The 19,783-nt window shown below is 31.2% G+C and overlaps 1 protein-coding gene across 10 annotated transcripts in view; it reads right to left on the bottom strand.

The window, feature by feature from the left end:
- LOC134701723 (uncharacterized) overlaps positions 1 to 17,822 on the bottom strand; it is a 35,399-nt gene extending 17,577 nt beyond the window's left edge. Inside the window, exons 1-9 of one of the 10 annotated variants that reach the window (XM_063562857.1) lie at positions 17,318 to 17,822; positions 11,444 to 11,508; positions 10,504 to 10,545; positions 8,690 to 8,734; positions 7,996 to 8,082; positions 6,528 to 6,566; positions 2,551 to 2,592; positions 1,628 to 1,696; positions 881 to 922 (exon numbers count right to left, since the gene is read on the bottom strand). In XM_063562857.1, coding sequence (XP_063418927.1) covers positions 881 to 922; positions 1,628 to 1,696; positions 2,551 to 2,592; positions 6,528 to 6,566; positions 7,996 to 8,082; positions 8,690 to 8,734; positions 10,504 to 10,545; positions 11,444 to 11,455 — 378 coding nt within the window. In that variant the 5' untranslated portion in view covers positions 11,456 to 11,508; positions 17,318 to 17,822. The remainder of the gene's footprint in view (positions 1 to 880; positions 923 to 1,627; positions 1,697 to 2,550; positions 2,593 to 6,527; positions 6,567 to 7,995; positions 8,083 to 8,689; positions 8,735 to 10,503; positions 10,546 to 11,443; positions 11,509 to 17,317) is intronic. The other 9 variants (XM_063562861.1, XM_063562865.1, XM_063562866.1 and 6 more) reach the window with 9 other exon arrangements.
- Between the last annotated feature and the right edge of the window lie 1,961 nt (positions 17,823 to 19,783).

Here is a 19,783-nt window from a genome sequence, read left to right as displayed (position 1 = left end):
TCAGAAAGTTTCTGCCGAATACGGCTTAGGCAATGTTATTCGAATAATACAACATTTTATAAACAGTTATATCGATTACACCCAACTGTGTCTTTCATTGTAAAGAACAGGGTTTAAAGTGTGCTCCGTCGTCATGACAGTATTTACTGAATACATAATCAATGCAAAAAAAAAGAGTTTAATAAATATCCTACATAATGAGCAAATAAATGGACATTCTGTTTATCATTTGTAAACAAAATTTCAGACATCTTTTGACAAACTATAAAAAGCTTTTGGTGTGAAGCGTTTAATTCTTAAAAGATTATACAAATAGTTTCTTTTTAAATTTTATTTCTTGTTTAAGTTTAACAATCTAAATGATACAACTTTTGTGCAGCAAATTTTCTGTTTGTACATAAAGAATAATCTTTTGCGTAATCTTGCAACTACTTCTGCAATCTAAGTAACCTTAAACAGTTTTGCCTTTCACGACTCTTCTTTACTTTGATTGACAAAACTGTTATTGGAAAGGCATATAGTTTCAAATCTGTTAAATGCAAAATTTGTAACAAAAGTTATTCCAAAAATAACACGTCGAGTGCGATTTATACGGGTCATACATATTGCTTGATTGGTGTTAAACGCCACTTTCAACACTATTGTGCTATTTCGTGATTGTCAGTTTTAATTGGCAGAGGAAGCCAGAGTGCCCGTGGCGCACCATCAACCATTGATAGTAAAACTGACAATCCTAGTCAATTGAGATTGGATTCGAGCGAACCTGCTGCGTGCAGAATTCGAAATCACAACCTCAGTGTTGACAGGTTAGTAATACAGTAGACATGGCCATCAAAGACCTTCGTATTCGTAGCAGGGAAAGAGAATGATTTACACTTACTCTATCTGATGGTCCATTCATGTCATCACGTCTATCATATCGCTGAAAACAAAATAAATATTTTTTCAAATGTCATACAAAATATAAGACACCAAAGATACATATTAATTATGAAAAGGCATCAAATACACCAGTATTGTAAATGAGTATGTTAGACGCGTTCCCTTAACAGAAGCTTCATCAGTGACACTCGAGAAAAAAAAAACATGGAAGAAAAATCTGTAACAAAGTTGAAGAGCATTGAATATAACAAAAATCCAACTTTATTCGATTCAGACATTATAATAAATCTTGTTCGGAGCGATATTATAACTGAATGTAGTTCTTGTCTTAGTTTTGCCTCGAACTTCTCCTTTTTAATGTTTCAAAAAGATTTTTGACATATTTATGCTAATGAAATTGGGACACATTGGTAAAAACAGTGGTAAGATTAATATTTTCTGTATTTTTGTGAGAAAAAAACCGTGTGCACAACAAAATTAATGTTAATTTGGCTAAAAAAACTAAATACAACAACAAAAACGGAAAATCAGACTCAAAAGCATTCAAATAAATCTATGAGCTAATAAATACAATTGTGTTATTATATAACACAATTATTCAAATAAGCATAAAATTCATTAAAAAAAAAGAGGCAAATAATCATACTGTAAGCGAACTAAACCTTCAAAAAGCACATAAGCTAAATGTTTTTATTTGAAGCCCAAATGAATATATGTAAGCAAGCTGGAAATAGACGAACTATACCGGTCGATCTGTGTATGCACCGTCATTATAATGGTGGTCATCTTGATATCGACGGTCATAGTAGCCACCCTGAAATTGACATTCTGTTTAGATATGAAATCGCGTTTCTAAGTTGTATCCTTAAAAGTTTACTCCATAAGAATAGCAAGTGTTCTAGTAATGAAGCGAAGAGAAAACCGTTTTATTTATTCTATAATTTTTTTTATCAACTTAGCATATTGTTCAAGTCAATTACTGTTTATTCTTTTATTTTCGTGGTATAAATTGTCGTGGAATGAGATAAATTGCGTTATCATTGATATTTGATGTCGTAATTTGGCCATAGTCTGCATAGAATTTATCATTTGTTGAATATTCGAATTCGTGGTTTACCTGTACCCACGAATCCGACAAAAAATCATATCCAAAGAATAAGAAATTAACGTGCTATAATTGTCCACAGGTCAATACTACAGTAAAAGAAATATATGCCCATTTTATTATGGCTAATTGATGAGAATGCTGTGTATTTATTGCATGTAAATTGAATCAACTATCACATGCATATTTGCAATGTAATGTAAATGATGGCGATCCTTAGCTTGTGACTGATATTTTAACCGTTCAACCATTCCCCAAGGAATATTACTAGCGGATCTGCTTTAGTTTTAAAGACTTCGCACAACTTAAACAAATGCGTGTTCATTTTACAAAGATGTGTGTACAATTTGAAAATTGTGTGGAAAAATATTATTAAAAAAAATCTTGCGATAAGAAAAAATATACCTCTTTTATAACTTTGAAGGGCTTCGAGGTTAACTTATAAATTCAAACGACTACTTGTTTTGTGTTATCCTTTGTTCCTAACGTTACAATTTTTATTACGATCTAAATTATCAAAAAATCAGAATCGATAATAAAAAAAAAAGAAAAAGATAACGTACCCTGTCGGTATACGGTCCTTCTTGTCTGGGGTCGTTGTAACCCTGAAAATAAAAATAAGATACGTTAACTTTGCGCCTTCACAAGTATCTTAATCCACCATATCAAAATTAGAATACGCCTTAAAGATTACAGAAACCATATGATATAATAGACTAGTATATGATAGCACAACAGAACACACCAAACACCAACTACTCGACTCGAAACAAAGACAAGCAACTGTTACAACAAACATCCCATTGTCCAGATATACTTTCTGGGTACAGTAGCGAACTTTAATAGGGTTTAAACAAGTTTGTTGATAATGATGATGATGATCCAGGTCTATCAAAAATAAGTTTTTTTTAGTCTTTACTTCACTAATATATGTGAAATGATCATATATTATCCTAATTAACCCTTGAATTTTTGATTTTTTTAGGCTTCTTTTTTCGTTATTTTTGCCAACAATTCATATTTTTTTTAATTTTATATGCTCTCCTCCCTTATTTTCCCCAATTAAGTATTGTGTGAACATTTTGCTCCTTCCTTTATGTGTTTGCCTATTATTCTCTTATCTAAAAATAAAATCCTGACCCTCACAAGAGTAAAGTAAAATGGTCCGAGTACACAGTTATCGTCCTTTACGAATATAATCCTTAGTGTGGACAGTGTGTTACTTGCCATTTAGAAAAAAAAATCTTCCAAATTTATTCTCCCTATTGTGTGCCACAAATAGCAAGTAGGATGATAAAATGACACTACAAAAAAAGATTTGGTCGTGAATTTTTAAAGTAAAGTACTGATTTGGTCCAGCTGAAAAAAAAAGTTAGAAATCAGCACTTCGGAAGCTGTCATAATATTTCAAGATCCCCTTAACATAAAATTGTCCATATTTTAAATGTTCTATAATTTAGATATAATTTGTCCAAAAAACACACTGTAAAAATATTAATTATGAAGAAAAAGCTCAGGTGGGATTTTTAATTTTCATTAATTATATAAAAGAAATGCACTACAATATAACTGTGTACTCAGACCAAATGTGATTGATTGATTGTTGGTTGCTTAACGTCCAGTGGCAAATATTTCATGCAAATTCAGGACGATGGACGGCGGACCAAATGTGGGGTGAACATATAATTGATCACAATCTGATGAAAAAGCCATGGCCAATTTGCCGGCGATTTGTTTCATTCGATCAGATAGGTAAATCATGCTTTAAATAGCCTGATAGGTGTTAATTATAGTACATGATAATACGTCACGTCATCTATTTTCATACCTTGAACAGGTATTCCTACATAAACAAGGCCAAAACTATTGATTTTTTAATATTGATTTTATTTTATTATTAACATCCTTTATGCAAGGTGTCATACCACGTAACATGCCAAGGAGCCAAATAACACGGAACAAGTTCAAATCTTGATTGTCTCATTCTAAATATATGTATATCATTCTGTACTTTTCCTGGTCTTTTAAGGTTTTATCGTCTATAAGATAAGATACTACATGTTTATATTTTAACCCGAGAACATCTTTAATACCGTCAGTAAGTCATAGATCACCCTGTGTTACTGACACATGTTATATTGCCTTTTCTGTCATTTTAACAAATCGGACCTTCGTTGTGATACAGATGCAACAGCTTCTTGATGTTTTACCTACAATCACGATTTGTAGTGTAATTGATTGTTCTGTTGTGTTGTTTTATTTTCTGATGACTGAAGTACCGGTGTAGGGACGGTGGTAAACATTTCAGAACTAGTAACATAACAGTTTGTGAATTGGCGACAAAGTTGTTGTTGACTGCATTTGTTACATATGATACCATGTTCAAAAATGGTTTCGAAAAATAGTTTGTGTTGTTTTGAAACTTGTATACAATGGCCTTATTTTAAGTTATGTGTATATAACCCCCGCAACATGTAGGTTTCATTGCTATAGAATTAATTCTCGTGTTATTGGTTATCAGTTTGACGGCAGTTGGTCCTTCGATATATGTAATAAATGTAACCACATTAATAGAAAGTAAGTCAAGAGTATGGATAGTCTAGGAATGCACACAATAAGCAATACATTTTTTCTTTTCTTTGATACATGTAAAATGATAAACTAGTAAACTATATAGTCAAAATGAACCAGAATGACTCTATGAATTAAGCAAACATCCGAAAAAATATGATAGAAACATTAAAATTTAATATAAACATACAAATTTTCTGATCGAGATTCGAACCCTTTCTTTAAAACCATCATATATTTGCAGTTCTGTGCTCTACTAATGGAGCTACGGCGATGCTTATACATATCACTCTTATTAAGAATCTATATCGGTACAATTTATCGATGTTACAATTTTTATGTAATAAGAACACTCTAAACCAATTTCATTTTTGAGTGAACAAGTTGTATGAATAACAACAGTCATAAAAAGTATAACTTTTTTTTGGTTTGAAATGTCCTTCTTAGGGGATTCCATGTTTTTCTCACATAAAAACACCTGAAAATCCGCATATTGGACTTTCATCCTTTTTTAGGGTCAAATTAACTTTTGATCACACATGTCATAATATATGTAAATCGAGATATTGATCAAAAAGCATTTTTATTTTTTGTTTTTATAGTAAATTTTATTCTTTTGGCACTTTTTGAAATTGGCCCTTCTGTGAAAAAAATCATCGATAAATTGGCCATACCTCTTTTCCAAAATCTTTATATATAAATAAACTACAAATTTTATAACAAAATTTCTACGTTCATTGAAGTTGACAACTCATAAAACTCAACCGTATATCAATTAAAATTTTAGATCTGAAAAGATATCCCAGTTTATTACTCTGATCAAGTATAAAGGGCAGAAAAAAGTCCAATATGTTTTGTTTACTAACTGTCGTAAAGAATAATTAATCCATCTGGTCTTTTTGATACCATGAATATAAACATACTATGCAAACACTTTTCAAGTATTAAAATTTCTCATTGCTGTAAATGAAACTAAAAATTGAGAAATTGCTTTCTATGTGATATATGTTGTGTAAATATGAAAGGAGCACGATAACAAACTCGACGGGAATCTGTGAAAAAAACCTGCAGAACAAAGACCCAATCAATCATACTTCACTACTTACGATTTAAAATAAATAATACTGCATTCTTACCACTTAAACTTATCTTCAATTGTATATTTATAATTCGGAAGGAATTTTTCGTAATCTGATACAAGTATCATTGTTCTTTTGATTTAACGTTGTTTAAATAAAAGTACATATAAGGTTTTTTTGGCACATAAGCTGTTAAACGATCACTCTTTTAAAAAGGGTCAAACAAGTGTCTTTTTGATTAAGAATCTGTTGTTCTTGTTTAATTTATTCGTACACCAGTTTCATTCCTGTTAATTAGAGATGTTTATATAATGTTCCCTCTTGTCCAATTTTTAACTCCTTCATTTTCATGATAGTTTGTTTAATATTTTAAACATATTGTTTATTCAGAATACTTTAGGTTAGCAATGTACGATTTTATTGCATGTAATATGATTGCAGCAATTCTATATTTGATTGATGTTGGCTTTATGTCCAGTGGCCAATATGTCACCCATGTTCAGGACTGGTTTGATATTGGAAAACTACGAAATTTACATGTAGAGTGGGACGAGCATACTAATTACACTTGTTGCAGTCAAACTCTAGCCTCGTAATTGAAATGTGTATTAGATAATGCACGGGTAAAAATTAAACAAATGTGATTACTAGTATATGAAACTTATGCATTGGACGGCTGTTTCATGGCCTTAATCGTGTTCTTTGTCGCCATGTTTCCTTCTGTAAAGCCTCCATGTTTTCCATGAAAATGCATTAAAAAAAATACGCTTTTTGTTGTTCAAATATTTAGAAGAATCATTCGCATGTAACGTCCTTTGCTATTTGTTCGATGTACAAATGTATGTTTTATTACCTCTTATTTCAAACATTGTCACAAACTTAATACTTACTCTGCCTTGATCCATAGGTATTCTCGAGTCATCACGGGCCTACATGTATTAAAAAGAATGAATTAACATACAAAAAAAACCTGTTAAACATAAATCTGTAGGAAAAATAAATCAATCAATTAAAAATAGAAGCGAATTGGACAATCCTACACTTGTAGCAATGTTGAGAGAGCATCGGATTCCAACCATCTATAAGTTCACTTTACATAGCCTGTCTAAATATTACCATTGTCATCCAAAAACGATTTATAAAGAAACTGAAATTGTTATATTTACAATGGGTGTTTAATTATAGAAATTGTGATATTTTTGGGCTGAAAGACAAATCAATTAATTGATTCCATCCGATGTTACCAATTTGTATGATTGAAAACAACTAAGATCATTATTCAAGCAGTACATTTTACACATTTTTCGTTTATGTCGCGCTTACAGTTATCGTGTTTAAAAAAAATGCATATCATATTAACTTGAAAATGTAATTGTATTCATTTAAATTCTATATATATAATTGTTAGTATGCATAATTGATAGAAATGAGTAAAAAATAAAGTGCTATCCTATGATATGTATAAATGTTTAATAATAATTAAAATTGGATAAAAATTAACGATCTGCATGTATCTACTTAGAAATGGAAATAATCTTTATTCAAATTTCAGCTTTATAAAAAAGAAGATGTGGTATGATTGCCAATGAGACAACTCTCCACAAGACCCTTTATGACACAGAAATTAACAACTATAGGTCACAATTTGATCTTCAACAATGAGCAAAACCAATACCGCATAGTCAGCTATAAAAGGCCCCGATACATGTATATGCGACTTTTGTCTCAATAGGCAATTCTGTCCAAGTTTTAGGTTTAAAATTTTATTTTCAGATTCAACATGTTAATAGCATATATATTTTGTCATTACAAAAGCTGTTAAGATAAGAAATATACGCTGTGTTTTGAAAATTTATATGAAGTAAAAGCAAGTGAGCTTACATTTTGCATGAAACGCGGAATTAAAAAAAAGCAGTAATTTCAATTCTATAGTGTAAAGCATATGATATGAACTTTATTTCCTCAGCCTGAATGGATCATTAATGGGTGGGTGCCCTAAGCTGTTTTTATATGGTTTGTTACGTACTACGTTCCAGTTACAAACTATTCAATATCTATTTTCTTTCGATTTTGTTAAATATTAAAAATGTATTTATTTTTCAAATTTGTTTAAACTTTTGAACGTTTCAAGAGAATAGCGGTCATTAATTGCACTCTAGTATGACGAATTCAAATTTAAAATTAAAAACGAGAGCAAAACGAATATTTTTTTAAACATGTAAACATTCTATGCAACAACAAAAAATATAGATGACACATATACCAATGCAATACAAGCAATACATGATGTGTTAAATCACATGATGTGGCAAAAATGGCCTGAACGTATGTTTGAGAAGCGATCAAATCATTATATACCCTTCGAGGGCGAGGTTGATAAAGCCTCTGGTTCATTTCCTCAGTGTTGTAATATGTTTGAGGAAACGGCCTGGTAAAATCTGAATTCTGAAAGAAAACATTATAAAGCATAACAGAACTAAGTCCGCGGCGGTACATCAACATCACATTCTCGATGTGAGGAGAGGTGGCAATGATTTGTAACGTCATTGATTGAAAAAACCTTAAGATCATTATAGAAAATTATTGGACCAAACCCTCTTTCATTCTCTCTCTCTCTCTCCCTTTTGATACTTATATAAATATTATGTAGAATTGTCAAACTATTTTTCTTTTCTTCTCAACTTTTTTTTACGTTTTTAAAAACTATTTTCCAGTGCTAATTCAATATCAGTTTTTACATTGTGTAACTACGATTTGATTTTGCCAATGTGGAATATATTCATGGAACTGGAATGCACAGAATCTGAATTCTATTGAACTGATGTATCTCACATTAAACCTTTATCATATATTGCCATTGAAACACACTCTTCTTACTTGCAATTCGTTATGAATTGATATTTAAAATATTGTATTTAGTATATGCAGATATTATCTGCGCTATTTGTAATATAAATGGTTAAGAACAACAGAATTTTTACACATGCACACATACATCTTAATTTCGCAGATTATCATTCAAAAAATAACAAGGGAACTGAAATGTCATTACCTTTGCTGCCCCAAAATCATGTCTGTAAGTCGATTCTTTCATATACTGAAAAAGAAGTAAGTATATTTTAAGCTTACGATTGTCAAAGTATTCATGACTTAATTATAATATTTTACATTTGAATAATATTTTAGTTGAATCGGGATAAAATTCTTTTTTAAAGGAAAACACAAAAGATGAATACACGACAAAGGTATCCAGTCTCTAAAATTCTGAATTAAATAATTCTTTTTTATATTTAGGTAATATCAGATATTTCTTATACTTGAGTCTTATATTCCACAGTCGATAGTCTAAGTGAAGTTCCACTTTAGTCGCATGTGGAACAGTTATCACTCCGGTGGAAAAAACGCCTCTGTGTTATACCAGAATCACTTGTTTTAATTGAATCGTTACATGATCATGATGTAGAGCCATTCCACCCTTATCTTATTTGAAAGTCTATCGGACAGTAATGTCAATGTCCAATAGGAGCGTCTTTTGGTTGTGCTGGATGTTTAAACACGCAGCCACGTCCGGTCGGAATCGGACGTAAAGTCCTTTGTATCGTATTGCTAGACACCTTGCTTTTACTCTTTGATGGTATAAGTGAACACGAAAATGAGATTCTCAAAGTGTAACGATATGTAAAATAATCATTTGTTTCACATAACTTTGACAACTAAGCTTTGAAAAAACTAAATAATACTAGCACATCTAGAAATACAGCCATATACTTAAAATATTCACACCCGAAAATAAAAATTAAAATACTACTATACCTAACTCTACAAGGTCAACACAAAAGGTCATTAGCCAACAGAATTTTATATATCATAAAGTGATGCTTCTAATTTTTACCATTTATCGAAACTAATCACACGAATGAACAATCAGAAACGGAAAGTAGAAAATTAGAAAGTCAAACCAAATTGAAAAATGGACATAGACAAATCATAACTGTACAGAAATAGTTTAAGTGAAAGAGTTGCATTTGCATTCGTTGATGGCGCAAAAAGTATATACTATTATTCCTCCAACGTAAATTTAGCATACAGAAATAGTGACTGGTTCTGATGTCTGTTATTAGTTTAGTTTTAAATATCCCAAACTTTGAACTGTTTAAATTTGTTATACCGCCATCCATGTCCAAATTATATTGTCTTTTTGTATATTTAATTTCAAGCATCACTATCTACAGCTATACATAAATGCTCAAATATTATTGCATGCAATATCAAGTGTAATCTTTCTTGATAGTTGGATTTTGTTGTTGGCGCTGCAGAACCTTTGAGAGACTTACTGTTTGGTGACCTTCTCAAACGAGACAGTTGTAAGCATTACTATTGTTTTAAATATTGGATTTTATCCATTTACGATTTTATTTTGACAATAGGTTGATTCTACAAAAGTTTCGTGGTTATATTAAGCTTTTTTTTAACTAATATATCGTCATATGTGAATATTACTATCAAGCATCATGCAACGAAAGTATAGACAATATGTACTATACGTGGCAAATCTTGTTTTTATATCAAGGAAAGAAAAAAAAAAAATTCATGACATTTATAATTTTCAAAGATGAGCTTTTGCCGCCAACAGTGAAAGCTTGAACCAATGTATGTACACAGCATGGCAAAATTAGTACAAGTTACACATGATTTCATGGAATATGAGAACGAAGAGAAGAAGTATTATAAAACATTTAGTTCTTGAAAACTAAACAATTAGAATGATTTATGAATTTTAACTTTAACCTTAAAAATGACAGTGTATATTATCACTAGCACTATTATTCAGCACGTGCATGCATGGTTGTAAAATAAACAAAATACCTTTGACCAGGTTGGCCTAATTGGCCACGAGTCCCCTAAAAGCTGTTAAAATAAGGTTATATATGTACAAATGTTCATGTTATTCCAAAGTATCCCTCTATATCAAGACAAATAACAGTGTAAACCGGATAAGTATAAATAAACAAAGATACAGAAATGTATAGAAAGATAAAAAAGTTAAATCGAATTTTAATCGGCATAAATCTCAAATAGAGGGATATTTTTAATGTTTAAAATAGTATATATTTGTTTAGGGGCCAGCTGAAGGACGTCTCCGGGTGCGGAAATTTCTCGTTACATTGAAGACCTGTTGGTGACCTTCTGCTGTTGTTTTTTCTATGGTCGGGTTGTTGTCTCTTTGCTACATTCCCCATTTCTATTCTCAATTTTATTAAAAATATAAGGAATTTATGAAATCTTTCCAAAATGACAAAACTTTATTGCACGTCACGATAAAAAAATATTCTAAATCACTAATAAAAAAGTTTAAACTACTCAATACCACCTTGGACACCTTAGGGAATAAAGCTTCATCTTTTGGAATACTCGATCCATAAAAAAATATAATACTTCAAGATTATTTTTCTCCCTTTTATTATTGTTCGGAATTCATAAGTGTTTTTTCAAGTGACATATGAACTTACGTCCATTTAAGTCGCAATATAATTGAAAAATTAATACATCAATGCAATGGATGATACAGATCAATCATCGTGTTCGAATTGGCTATTCCCGACTTTCGATACACAAAGTTATCGGTCGTGATCGGAGTTATCTTTCTTGCGTGCAGGTGAGGCATAAATCATCGTTTTGTATTAAATTCGGTAACTCTGTATGACTTCTATTTATTTTGTATAATAAGTCCTTGTGCTTATACATGCAAATAGAAAACAAGTAATTATGTGTACAAATGTGTATATGAGGTTTAAATTATACTTACATAGGAGGACATCGTGGAACTGAACGAGTGTATGCGTCGTGGCTGCTGTTTAAAATCTGGTACACCTATACAAAAAGGGAATAAGTTAATGATATAAAAAAAAACGTTTTCCTTTGATGGCGAACACAAAGACGATATCTATGCCATAATACATTTCATTAGTTTCAAAAACTATATATAAATATATAACGTCGAACCAAATCATCAACCAATGTTAAATAATTATATAACAACTAACATGTCTTCGATCACCAAAGGTTACTGGGGAATAGAAATATAGTCACTTTGGTCTTCAACCGACCGACCGAAAATAAACCCTTGCCAAAGCAGGACGTCCGTTTGACTTTACGGGGTGTATAAGTACGCAGCCACGTCCAGTTAGTATGAGGACATCAAATTCCTCGAGAGTGCTATCTTTTTCTGTAAACAAAAACACTAAATCTTGCAGCAACCCTTTGAGAGTCCGTAGACGGCCTATTGTAAAGAAAATTTTCTGTGCCATAATTTTTCAGTGCCAGTCCAAATTTCCCAGACCTTTATCCCGGACGGCCTCTTTAACAGGACCTATCTATTTTATTTGTTGTTAATTTGTTCTTTTCCTGAACATACATGAAATATTTTCCAAGGGACATCAAGTAACCAAAAATCAATCAGTTCATGTTTAACTATATTATGAACCATAACTACCGTCTAACCATTTACCAAAACAACAACTACCTGAATAACAACCCTTGTAATATTCTGTCAAAACAAATAAAACTAACAAGAAAAGAAAAACATAAACAAAACAAAAGAAGTTTCGTATAGGGGTGAGTGGTTCCGAAGAACACCCTGTAAGATCCGATTAAAAAAATAAAGCAGTTTCATAATCGTGGAATGAACGAAGTTTGGAGACTATACTCGAATACGGACCTGGTGTCAATTGCAGCGCATACATTACATAGCGAACAACCAAGATAGAAAATATCCGAAGTAAACACTTCATAGTGTTTGTGTATTGATTCTGTTAAAATAAGTTATTCGTATGATGTTATGCAGAAACATTTTATGTGTAGAGCATAATTCAAGTGTGTGTGTCTCTCTCTCTCTCTCTCTCTCTCTCTCTCTCTCTCTCTTTCTTTTTCCCAATGTAAATATATTTTAATTAATTTGATTTCAAAAAGGTCTAACTGTTACAAGGTCAACATTTGTCTTTAATTGTAAAGCAATCGATCAAACATTATCATTTAAACATTTTATGAATATTTTTTTTATAATTCAGATCAAATTTAAATCACCTTGAAGTAATTATTGAGATGGCAGGTTTGATAAAGTCATTTATTTTCCTACTATTTACAAAGTGACTTAAGCATAAATTATAATATTTAGATTATCTTTTTCAACAGGAATCATATAGAAATTAAATGCCTTGTAACTTTCTTTAGACCTTTTTATACGGAATCCAACACTATGAATTGACTATTTCAAACTAAGGCTAGCATTAAATTATTCTAAGTACTTCATTGTTGATAAAATATCTTTAAGATTTTGACTTACTTTGGCAAGTTTAATAGTACGTATAAATTGCTTTTGTATAATGTGTCAATCGTCGTATCGTTATACAATAGAATATGATATCAATGCTGATTGGAGATTTAATGATCGAAGCCAGCAATCCTGCTATAAATTAGGAGGGGCAAATACAATGTATTATAGAAAATATAGCAACGAATTAACATCGACTTTTGATAGTGTGTACCCCGCACAATTTTTTTTTTGCAAATTTTTAATTTAGACCAGGGCCTTGAAGCACTAAATTTCTCTGTGCTTTGTTTGAAAACACATACTGTGTCAATCGTTTCCCATTAGTATGATCATTTTCAAAACAGAAAAGTCTTTACAGACCACCTTTGACCGTATAAAGACGATGAAGTTTCTTTTCGTGTAAGATGTTTAATCTCGATTCGTGTACTGTTAGATGTCTATCAAATCTCGACTAATATTCCATCAACAATATTGTCCTGTCATTTCGTTACAACGTATAATATTGAGGTATATGTTTCTTTTTAATCAGGTATCGAAGTTGAAGTTTCTTTAAAAATTTTACGTAACTTGTTAGTCTAAGAAAGTGCCATATGCTTCCCTTTTTTAAACTAAGAATTAAGAGAACCGTGGTGTTGTGGTTTGGGCATCGGACTACTAACACAAAGTTTCTGGTTCGATCACAGTTCCGTGGAGAAAATTTAGGGACTGAATTTAAGGCTCTCCCTTGACACCATTTGCGAGTATGGTATCAAAAAACGATGATAGTCCGTCGGATTAGTATAATTAATGGCTGACCCGTATAAAGAGTGAGCAAAATCGCTTGCAAGTAAAAGACAGCCTTGTAGATTTAGAAAAAGAGCAGGCTAATGCAAACGAACGCGTGTACTGTTACAAGAGCAAATTTATCTCTTACAGCAAAATGTCTTTGAATTGATAATATTAACGTATGCATTTCAATTGATTTTTCAAAGGACAAATATAAAAAGATAGATGCAGTATGGGTGTCAATTAGACAATTATATATAGCCATGATCAACCCAAATCGCATCTAGTCAGCTATACAAGACACTTGTGATGACAAATTGTAAAACACGTCGAGATAGAAAACCTACGGTCTGATTAATACTATAACAATGAACGAACAAGACGTGTTGCAGGCAGCATCTTATTCTGTTCTATCTTTCAGAATGAATGTCTCTGAGATCTTGACAATGTATTGATATCTAAATTCGATCTGAGTTGAGAGATTCCCAAATTAAATCTATTGTATAGTACCTATGGCATCAAATTGATGCATACATGTTAAAAGCAAAGCAGCTTAAGCTCTGGTATTACTTTATTAGTAGTACCTTATTTTATATTCGTTTTTAACCGGGCCACAGTAATCAACTGTTTTCATTGTAAAGGGTTAATATTTACTTTCATATTTTACAGTTCCACTAAACTCAGAAGTGTTATTCTATGATAGAAATCAATATATAGCATACAGGTATCTCTTCGTTTTTGTAAGTATCTGACGTCGTTGAATAATTTATGTCATTTTACAAAATTGTTCAATACGACACAGACATTTTTATTCATAAATGTTTTCATCAATCTTTCTTTAAAGTTCAACCTGCCTTAAATCAAACATAAATAAATACTCATCGATTTAGAGTTTTATTAAATATATGAGTTTCATTCTTTCTATGTTTGTCAAATCTATCACGTAAGATAAAGCCTTTACAAATATAACATAAGTATACCAAAACGGTTTTTCACAACTGCTATTTTAAATAGTAGAAACAGCGTAAAACAACGACCTAGCTTTCTCTTATTTACATTTCAGATAAGGAAGAAATATTTGTCAATATTTGACATGACGGCTATGTTTAAATTATAGATTTTATAAATCGTTTGTTAACAATTTCAAGTGGCATTTACTTGTGGCCTTAACGACAGTATGGAAGAATACGGAAATATTTACAGAATGTATTATGGTGCTTAGGTGTTCTCGTAACTTGTTTTTGTTAATCCGCTCATCTCCATGTTTGCTTCCAATATTGTCTACAAGTTGGTAGTCAGTATAGACATTATAACTAGGGATACTTTTTATTGTAGCCTATCAAAACATTTACTTTCATCGATATTAAAAATATACTTTATAAGGCCAGTGTACGAGGCTTAGAAACGTTAAAAGGACGACATTTACTTTGCCCCTGAACAGTTTCGTGCTGAATACGAAAAAGTTGATATTTTCAGACATCGATATAATGTTTTGTACACTTCGCCCATTTGTTTGAGCTAGTAGCAAACCCTTCCTTGGCCTTTGTACAAATGAGCTCCTTATGTGCTTCTTATCGGGGACTGTTATAGCTGACTATGCGATATAGGCTTTGCTCATTGTTGAAGGCCGTACGGTGACCTTTAGTTGTTAATTTTGTGTCATTTTGGTCTTTTGTGGATGGTTGTCTCATTGGCAATTATACCACATCTTCTTTTTTATACTTACAAATATTGAAACAAGAGGCAAACATCTGGTCTCAAATTAAGTGACCGTTAAGACGATTCTAACACAATGTAGCGATACATGAACTTAAACTTTTGATTAAATTTTTCGTGAAGATTGAGATTATTATCATGTTCACGATCTCTTCTTTCTCTCTTTGTTTCATTTTCTGCATAGGAATTTCATATGCATGTACTATGTAATTGATGTCTAGTAATATACCAATTATGCATGTGGCTTTTAACATTTCTTATATCATATTACCATTATAGTTACAATTTTAACTTTAATAAATAATTACTTATTTTAAAAAGAGCAGCTATGCATTGAACCTTCAATCATTTCCATATTGTAAATTGCCACTTTCAAGCCATTTGTGAAATTGAAAATATAAATTACAAAGCATGTTTGAATAGGATACGATCCAGTTCAAAATTATGAATTATGATAAATAGTGTTTACTCAATAGAAAATGAATATTTTATATTTAGTAATTTCACTGTAGGAAACTTGTTAAAAAGTGTTCAATATCAATCAGTATTTGGGAATATTTCATAACGGATACAACACGATCAATAAACAAGCTATTAAACTTGATATAGATCAGTTGAATCGACATTTATAGCTCCTTTCTAACACCGAAGGACACAATTTAAAGTCTGAAAAGTTTTTAAATCAACGTTTTCATTCAATAATACTTGATATATTTTCCTTCGTTTTGTCGTAGCATTTTATTAGCGTGAAATCAGTTAAATTCAAGTAGGTGGACAAGTCACACGAACTTAAATTACTTTATTTTTTAATTGAAATAAGGCGAAATCGACATATGAGAATTTTTGTTTCTGTCATGACAACGATACATGCGCAATCTGATATCACTCTCACTAGTTCAATCGGGATTGAAAGGATAATTTGTTGGATAGAATTCAAGTCGGAAATGTTGAACAATGAAAGAAAGATTAGTTAAGCTAGAATTAAAATGTTAAATAGAAGATACGAATAGTAAATAATGCAAACCGATAATTTAATTGATTTAAAAACTAGCTACTTTTAAAGTACACAAAACATTGCTAAGGGGATTGGATACAATTAACTTTATAACTTTATATTATTAAGTTTTCATCAAGCTTGTTTTCATTACCTAGGGCTTACGATAGGGCTTACGATAAGCTTATTATGATCATTATATGAGATAGATACAAAGCACACACGTAATGTTTTCAAATACTTTGAATTCAAGCCTAACAACTCTCGCTAAAATATTAGAAAGCTTATGCACGGTTATCGTGCTTTAGAAAAGTGTTATCCTGGGCTTCAGGCTATATATAAATGTACGCCAGCGTATTTGATACATCTTGATAGTACCATTTACATCGTTTTGATCCAAAGATCATTGTGTTTTACAAGCCTAACAACTCTCCCTAAATATTAGAAAGCTTATGAACGGTACTTATGCTTTAGAAAAGTGTCATCCTGGGCTTCAGGCTAAATATAAATTTACGCCAGTATTGCTTCACCCTGATTATATCATTTTCATCGTCTGAATTCAAAGATCATTGTGTTTACATATTTAACAGTTTCTTCAAACACCATTAAAAAAAGTAAGAAAAAACATAAACAAAGAGAAATGCGAATATCCCCTAGTTATCAAATTTCCCTTATTGAAAAGAATCATTTGACATTGACCGGTGCTAAATGTATTTTATTGTTTTAAACCACTAGCATTCACAAATTTATTGATATAATCTTGAATATGGCAAATTGACAAGAGCTTGTATTAACCGAAATGCGATAGGTTATTTAAACGACAACACTTTTGCAAAACATATTAAAATAAATTACAATAAAATATTTGAACTTACCTCAAATATATAATAATGTTATATTTCCAATAAAAACGATTTCAATGAATTAAGATACTCGATTATAGGTAATGGCTCTTAATACCTTTTCCAATTAGCAACGGGGGGTTGCGGTATCTCACTTTCAATGTTTTTCTGAATTAAATATACGGATATTTAAGTTGTTAATCCAATGTTTACAAAGCCGTTTACGTTTGTATATATTTATTATCTGTCAATAGTGTATAATTTAAATGAAAAATATAAGTATCAAACTTCTGTGGTATAAATCTAATACGAAAACCCTAGTTAAAGAACCACATGATCCGAAACTAAACCATTCCTATTGCGAATTCCACGTTGATTACAAAAAGACAAGGGGCGGTAATTAGTTATCAACGAAGACGGATTTTAAATGACAACACCAAAGCATCGACTTGTGTGTCATTCATAATCTTAACAGGTTTAAACTTCTAACATGGAAGTTTTGATAAAATCCCATACATATAATGTTTGAAATGGGGATTTAAACGATATTAATTCCTCCTTTTTTACCCAATATTGCAACAAAATGTTCATTGTAAAACGTAATAATTTTGTAAGAACGGAAGCTGTTATATAATCTCTGTTTACTTTGACGTTATTCAACTATTTTTACAACTAAAAGCAAGAACGATTGGTTTAGAATGGTTTCTTTTCTTTTCTTCGTAGGTTAAAAAAAAAATGTGTATTTGTCGATGTGGTCTTTCGTATTTTTTTAAACATAAAAGTTGTTTAAAGGCGGACAAAAACGGAAATGAAGAATCATGTAGCATATTGTTCAAGAAACTAAAAGATTCGAATAAAATCATGTTTTGGTGATGTTTCGTGTGAAATTCTTTTTTATATATTGAATACCTATAACATCCATTCTGTCACCTTTCTTTGACAGTTATCATTGTTGTATAAAGTTTGGTTTTATAATACAAATTGCAATTTGTTCATAATTTTGAATTAGTTGCAATAGGTGGAGAGCAACACTTCTAGTCAAGTTCGATAATTTAAACAGTATTAATCATATCAAAGCAAATTGTATTTTTTTCATCTTTGATACGTTTAAATATATGAAGTTTTTTTAACTGTTCTGATTATCAATATACTTCGATCAATATTTGGCAAGACTATTGAATCTGAGTAACCTGAGGTCAGTATTTTTGTGATTTTATCTTTAAGCTCTTTCGAAAGTTGAAGCGTTTATCCTCAGATGATTCCACGACTGTGGCATGGATTATGCGAGTAAATTATCCTCACATTTTATATGAGCCTGTTGAAACAATGGAGTCTGTAATACAACTGATGTCGTTGATTGTTTTATATACGTATACTTCTGGTTAATTTATTTTGTACACACATAAGGCCATTCTTTTTATTGGAGTTTTTATTTATGTCGGTACTTTTTGTTCAAGTTTGCTTTGCAGTTAGGTTTTACTGGCCGTACGGTTACCTTTGCATGTTCATTGTAGTTGTGAGCTACTTTGACATTTTTTCCTGGTGAAAGATTTTTCATTGTCAATATATAGCGAAATTGAAGTTTGTTAATAACGATATCTTCCTTTCATTCTTCATCATAAAATCTATGGGATATATACGTGATCATATGTCACAAACGAATATAAGAACCAGTCGCAAGAAGAAAACCCGAAAGGAATGTTGACTCGAAGCTGTACACGTCTACTATATTATTTGTTTGTAGGTCTTTCTGTTATAAATGTTCTTGCGTGTTTTTTTGCTGTATATCTGTCACCTAGTGTTTTAGCGATACTTTTAACATAGTCATACAACGGGAGGTTTGACATGCTATTAAACCAGGTTCCTCTTCCAAGTCAGGAATATAGCAGTTGTTCTTAAATAGTTCGTTTCTTTGTGTGTTTCCGTTTGTTTTGTTGACCTTCGGTGTTCTTGTTGTTTCTTTGTTTTCCTCTTATAGTTGATTTGTTTCCCTCGGGATTGGTTTGTAGCCCGGATTTTTTTCTCTCTCCATAGATTTATGACTTTTGAACACCAGTATACTACTGTTGCCTTTATCTACCTACAAGTGTTGACTGTTTATTTGTTTGTACGTTTTGAATTCTTCTAATTATGAAGTACAGTTGAATGGTTCTTTCAATCAGTCTTAAGTGAATTCAAATATGTTTATGCTAAAGCAAAAGGAAAAATTGAGATTGTTCACCATGTGCTATAGTTTAATAACCACAATCGATCCTCACGATCCCTTTAGCATGTGGATTTGGACAAATGTGCAATATCGATGTATTACGAAGATTATAATAGATAATTGTATAAAAAAAGAAGCGGGATAGTAAAAATCTAAAGTTGAAAAATAAAGTGACAATGCAATGATAAAAAGAACGAAAAAAGACCACAAAAACACAATTCTGGAAAACACAATAAAATAAAAACTTTTGAGCAATACACCCCAACAGAAAGCTTCTAGGAATTTAAAGCTCC

The sequence above is a fragment of the Mytilus trossulus genome, unplaced genomic scaffold (assembly GCF_036588685.1).
Source record: "Mytilus trossulus isolate FHL-02 unplaced genomic scaffold, PNRI_Mtr1.1.1.hap1 h1tg000261l__unscaffolded, whole genome shotgun sequence".
Taxonomy (NCBI): Eukaryota; Metazoa; Mollusca; class Bivalvia; order Mytilida; family Mytilidae; genus Mytilus; species Mytilus trossulus.
The sequence above is the reverse complement of the archived record's forward strand: the minus strand, read 5'-3'. Positions and strand labels throughout refer to the sequence as shown.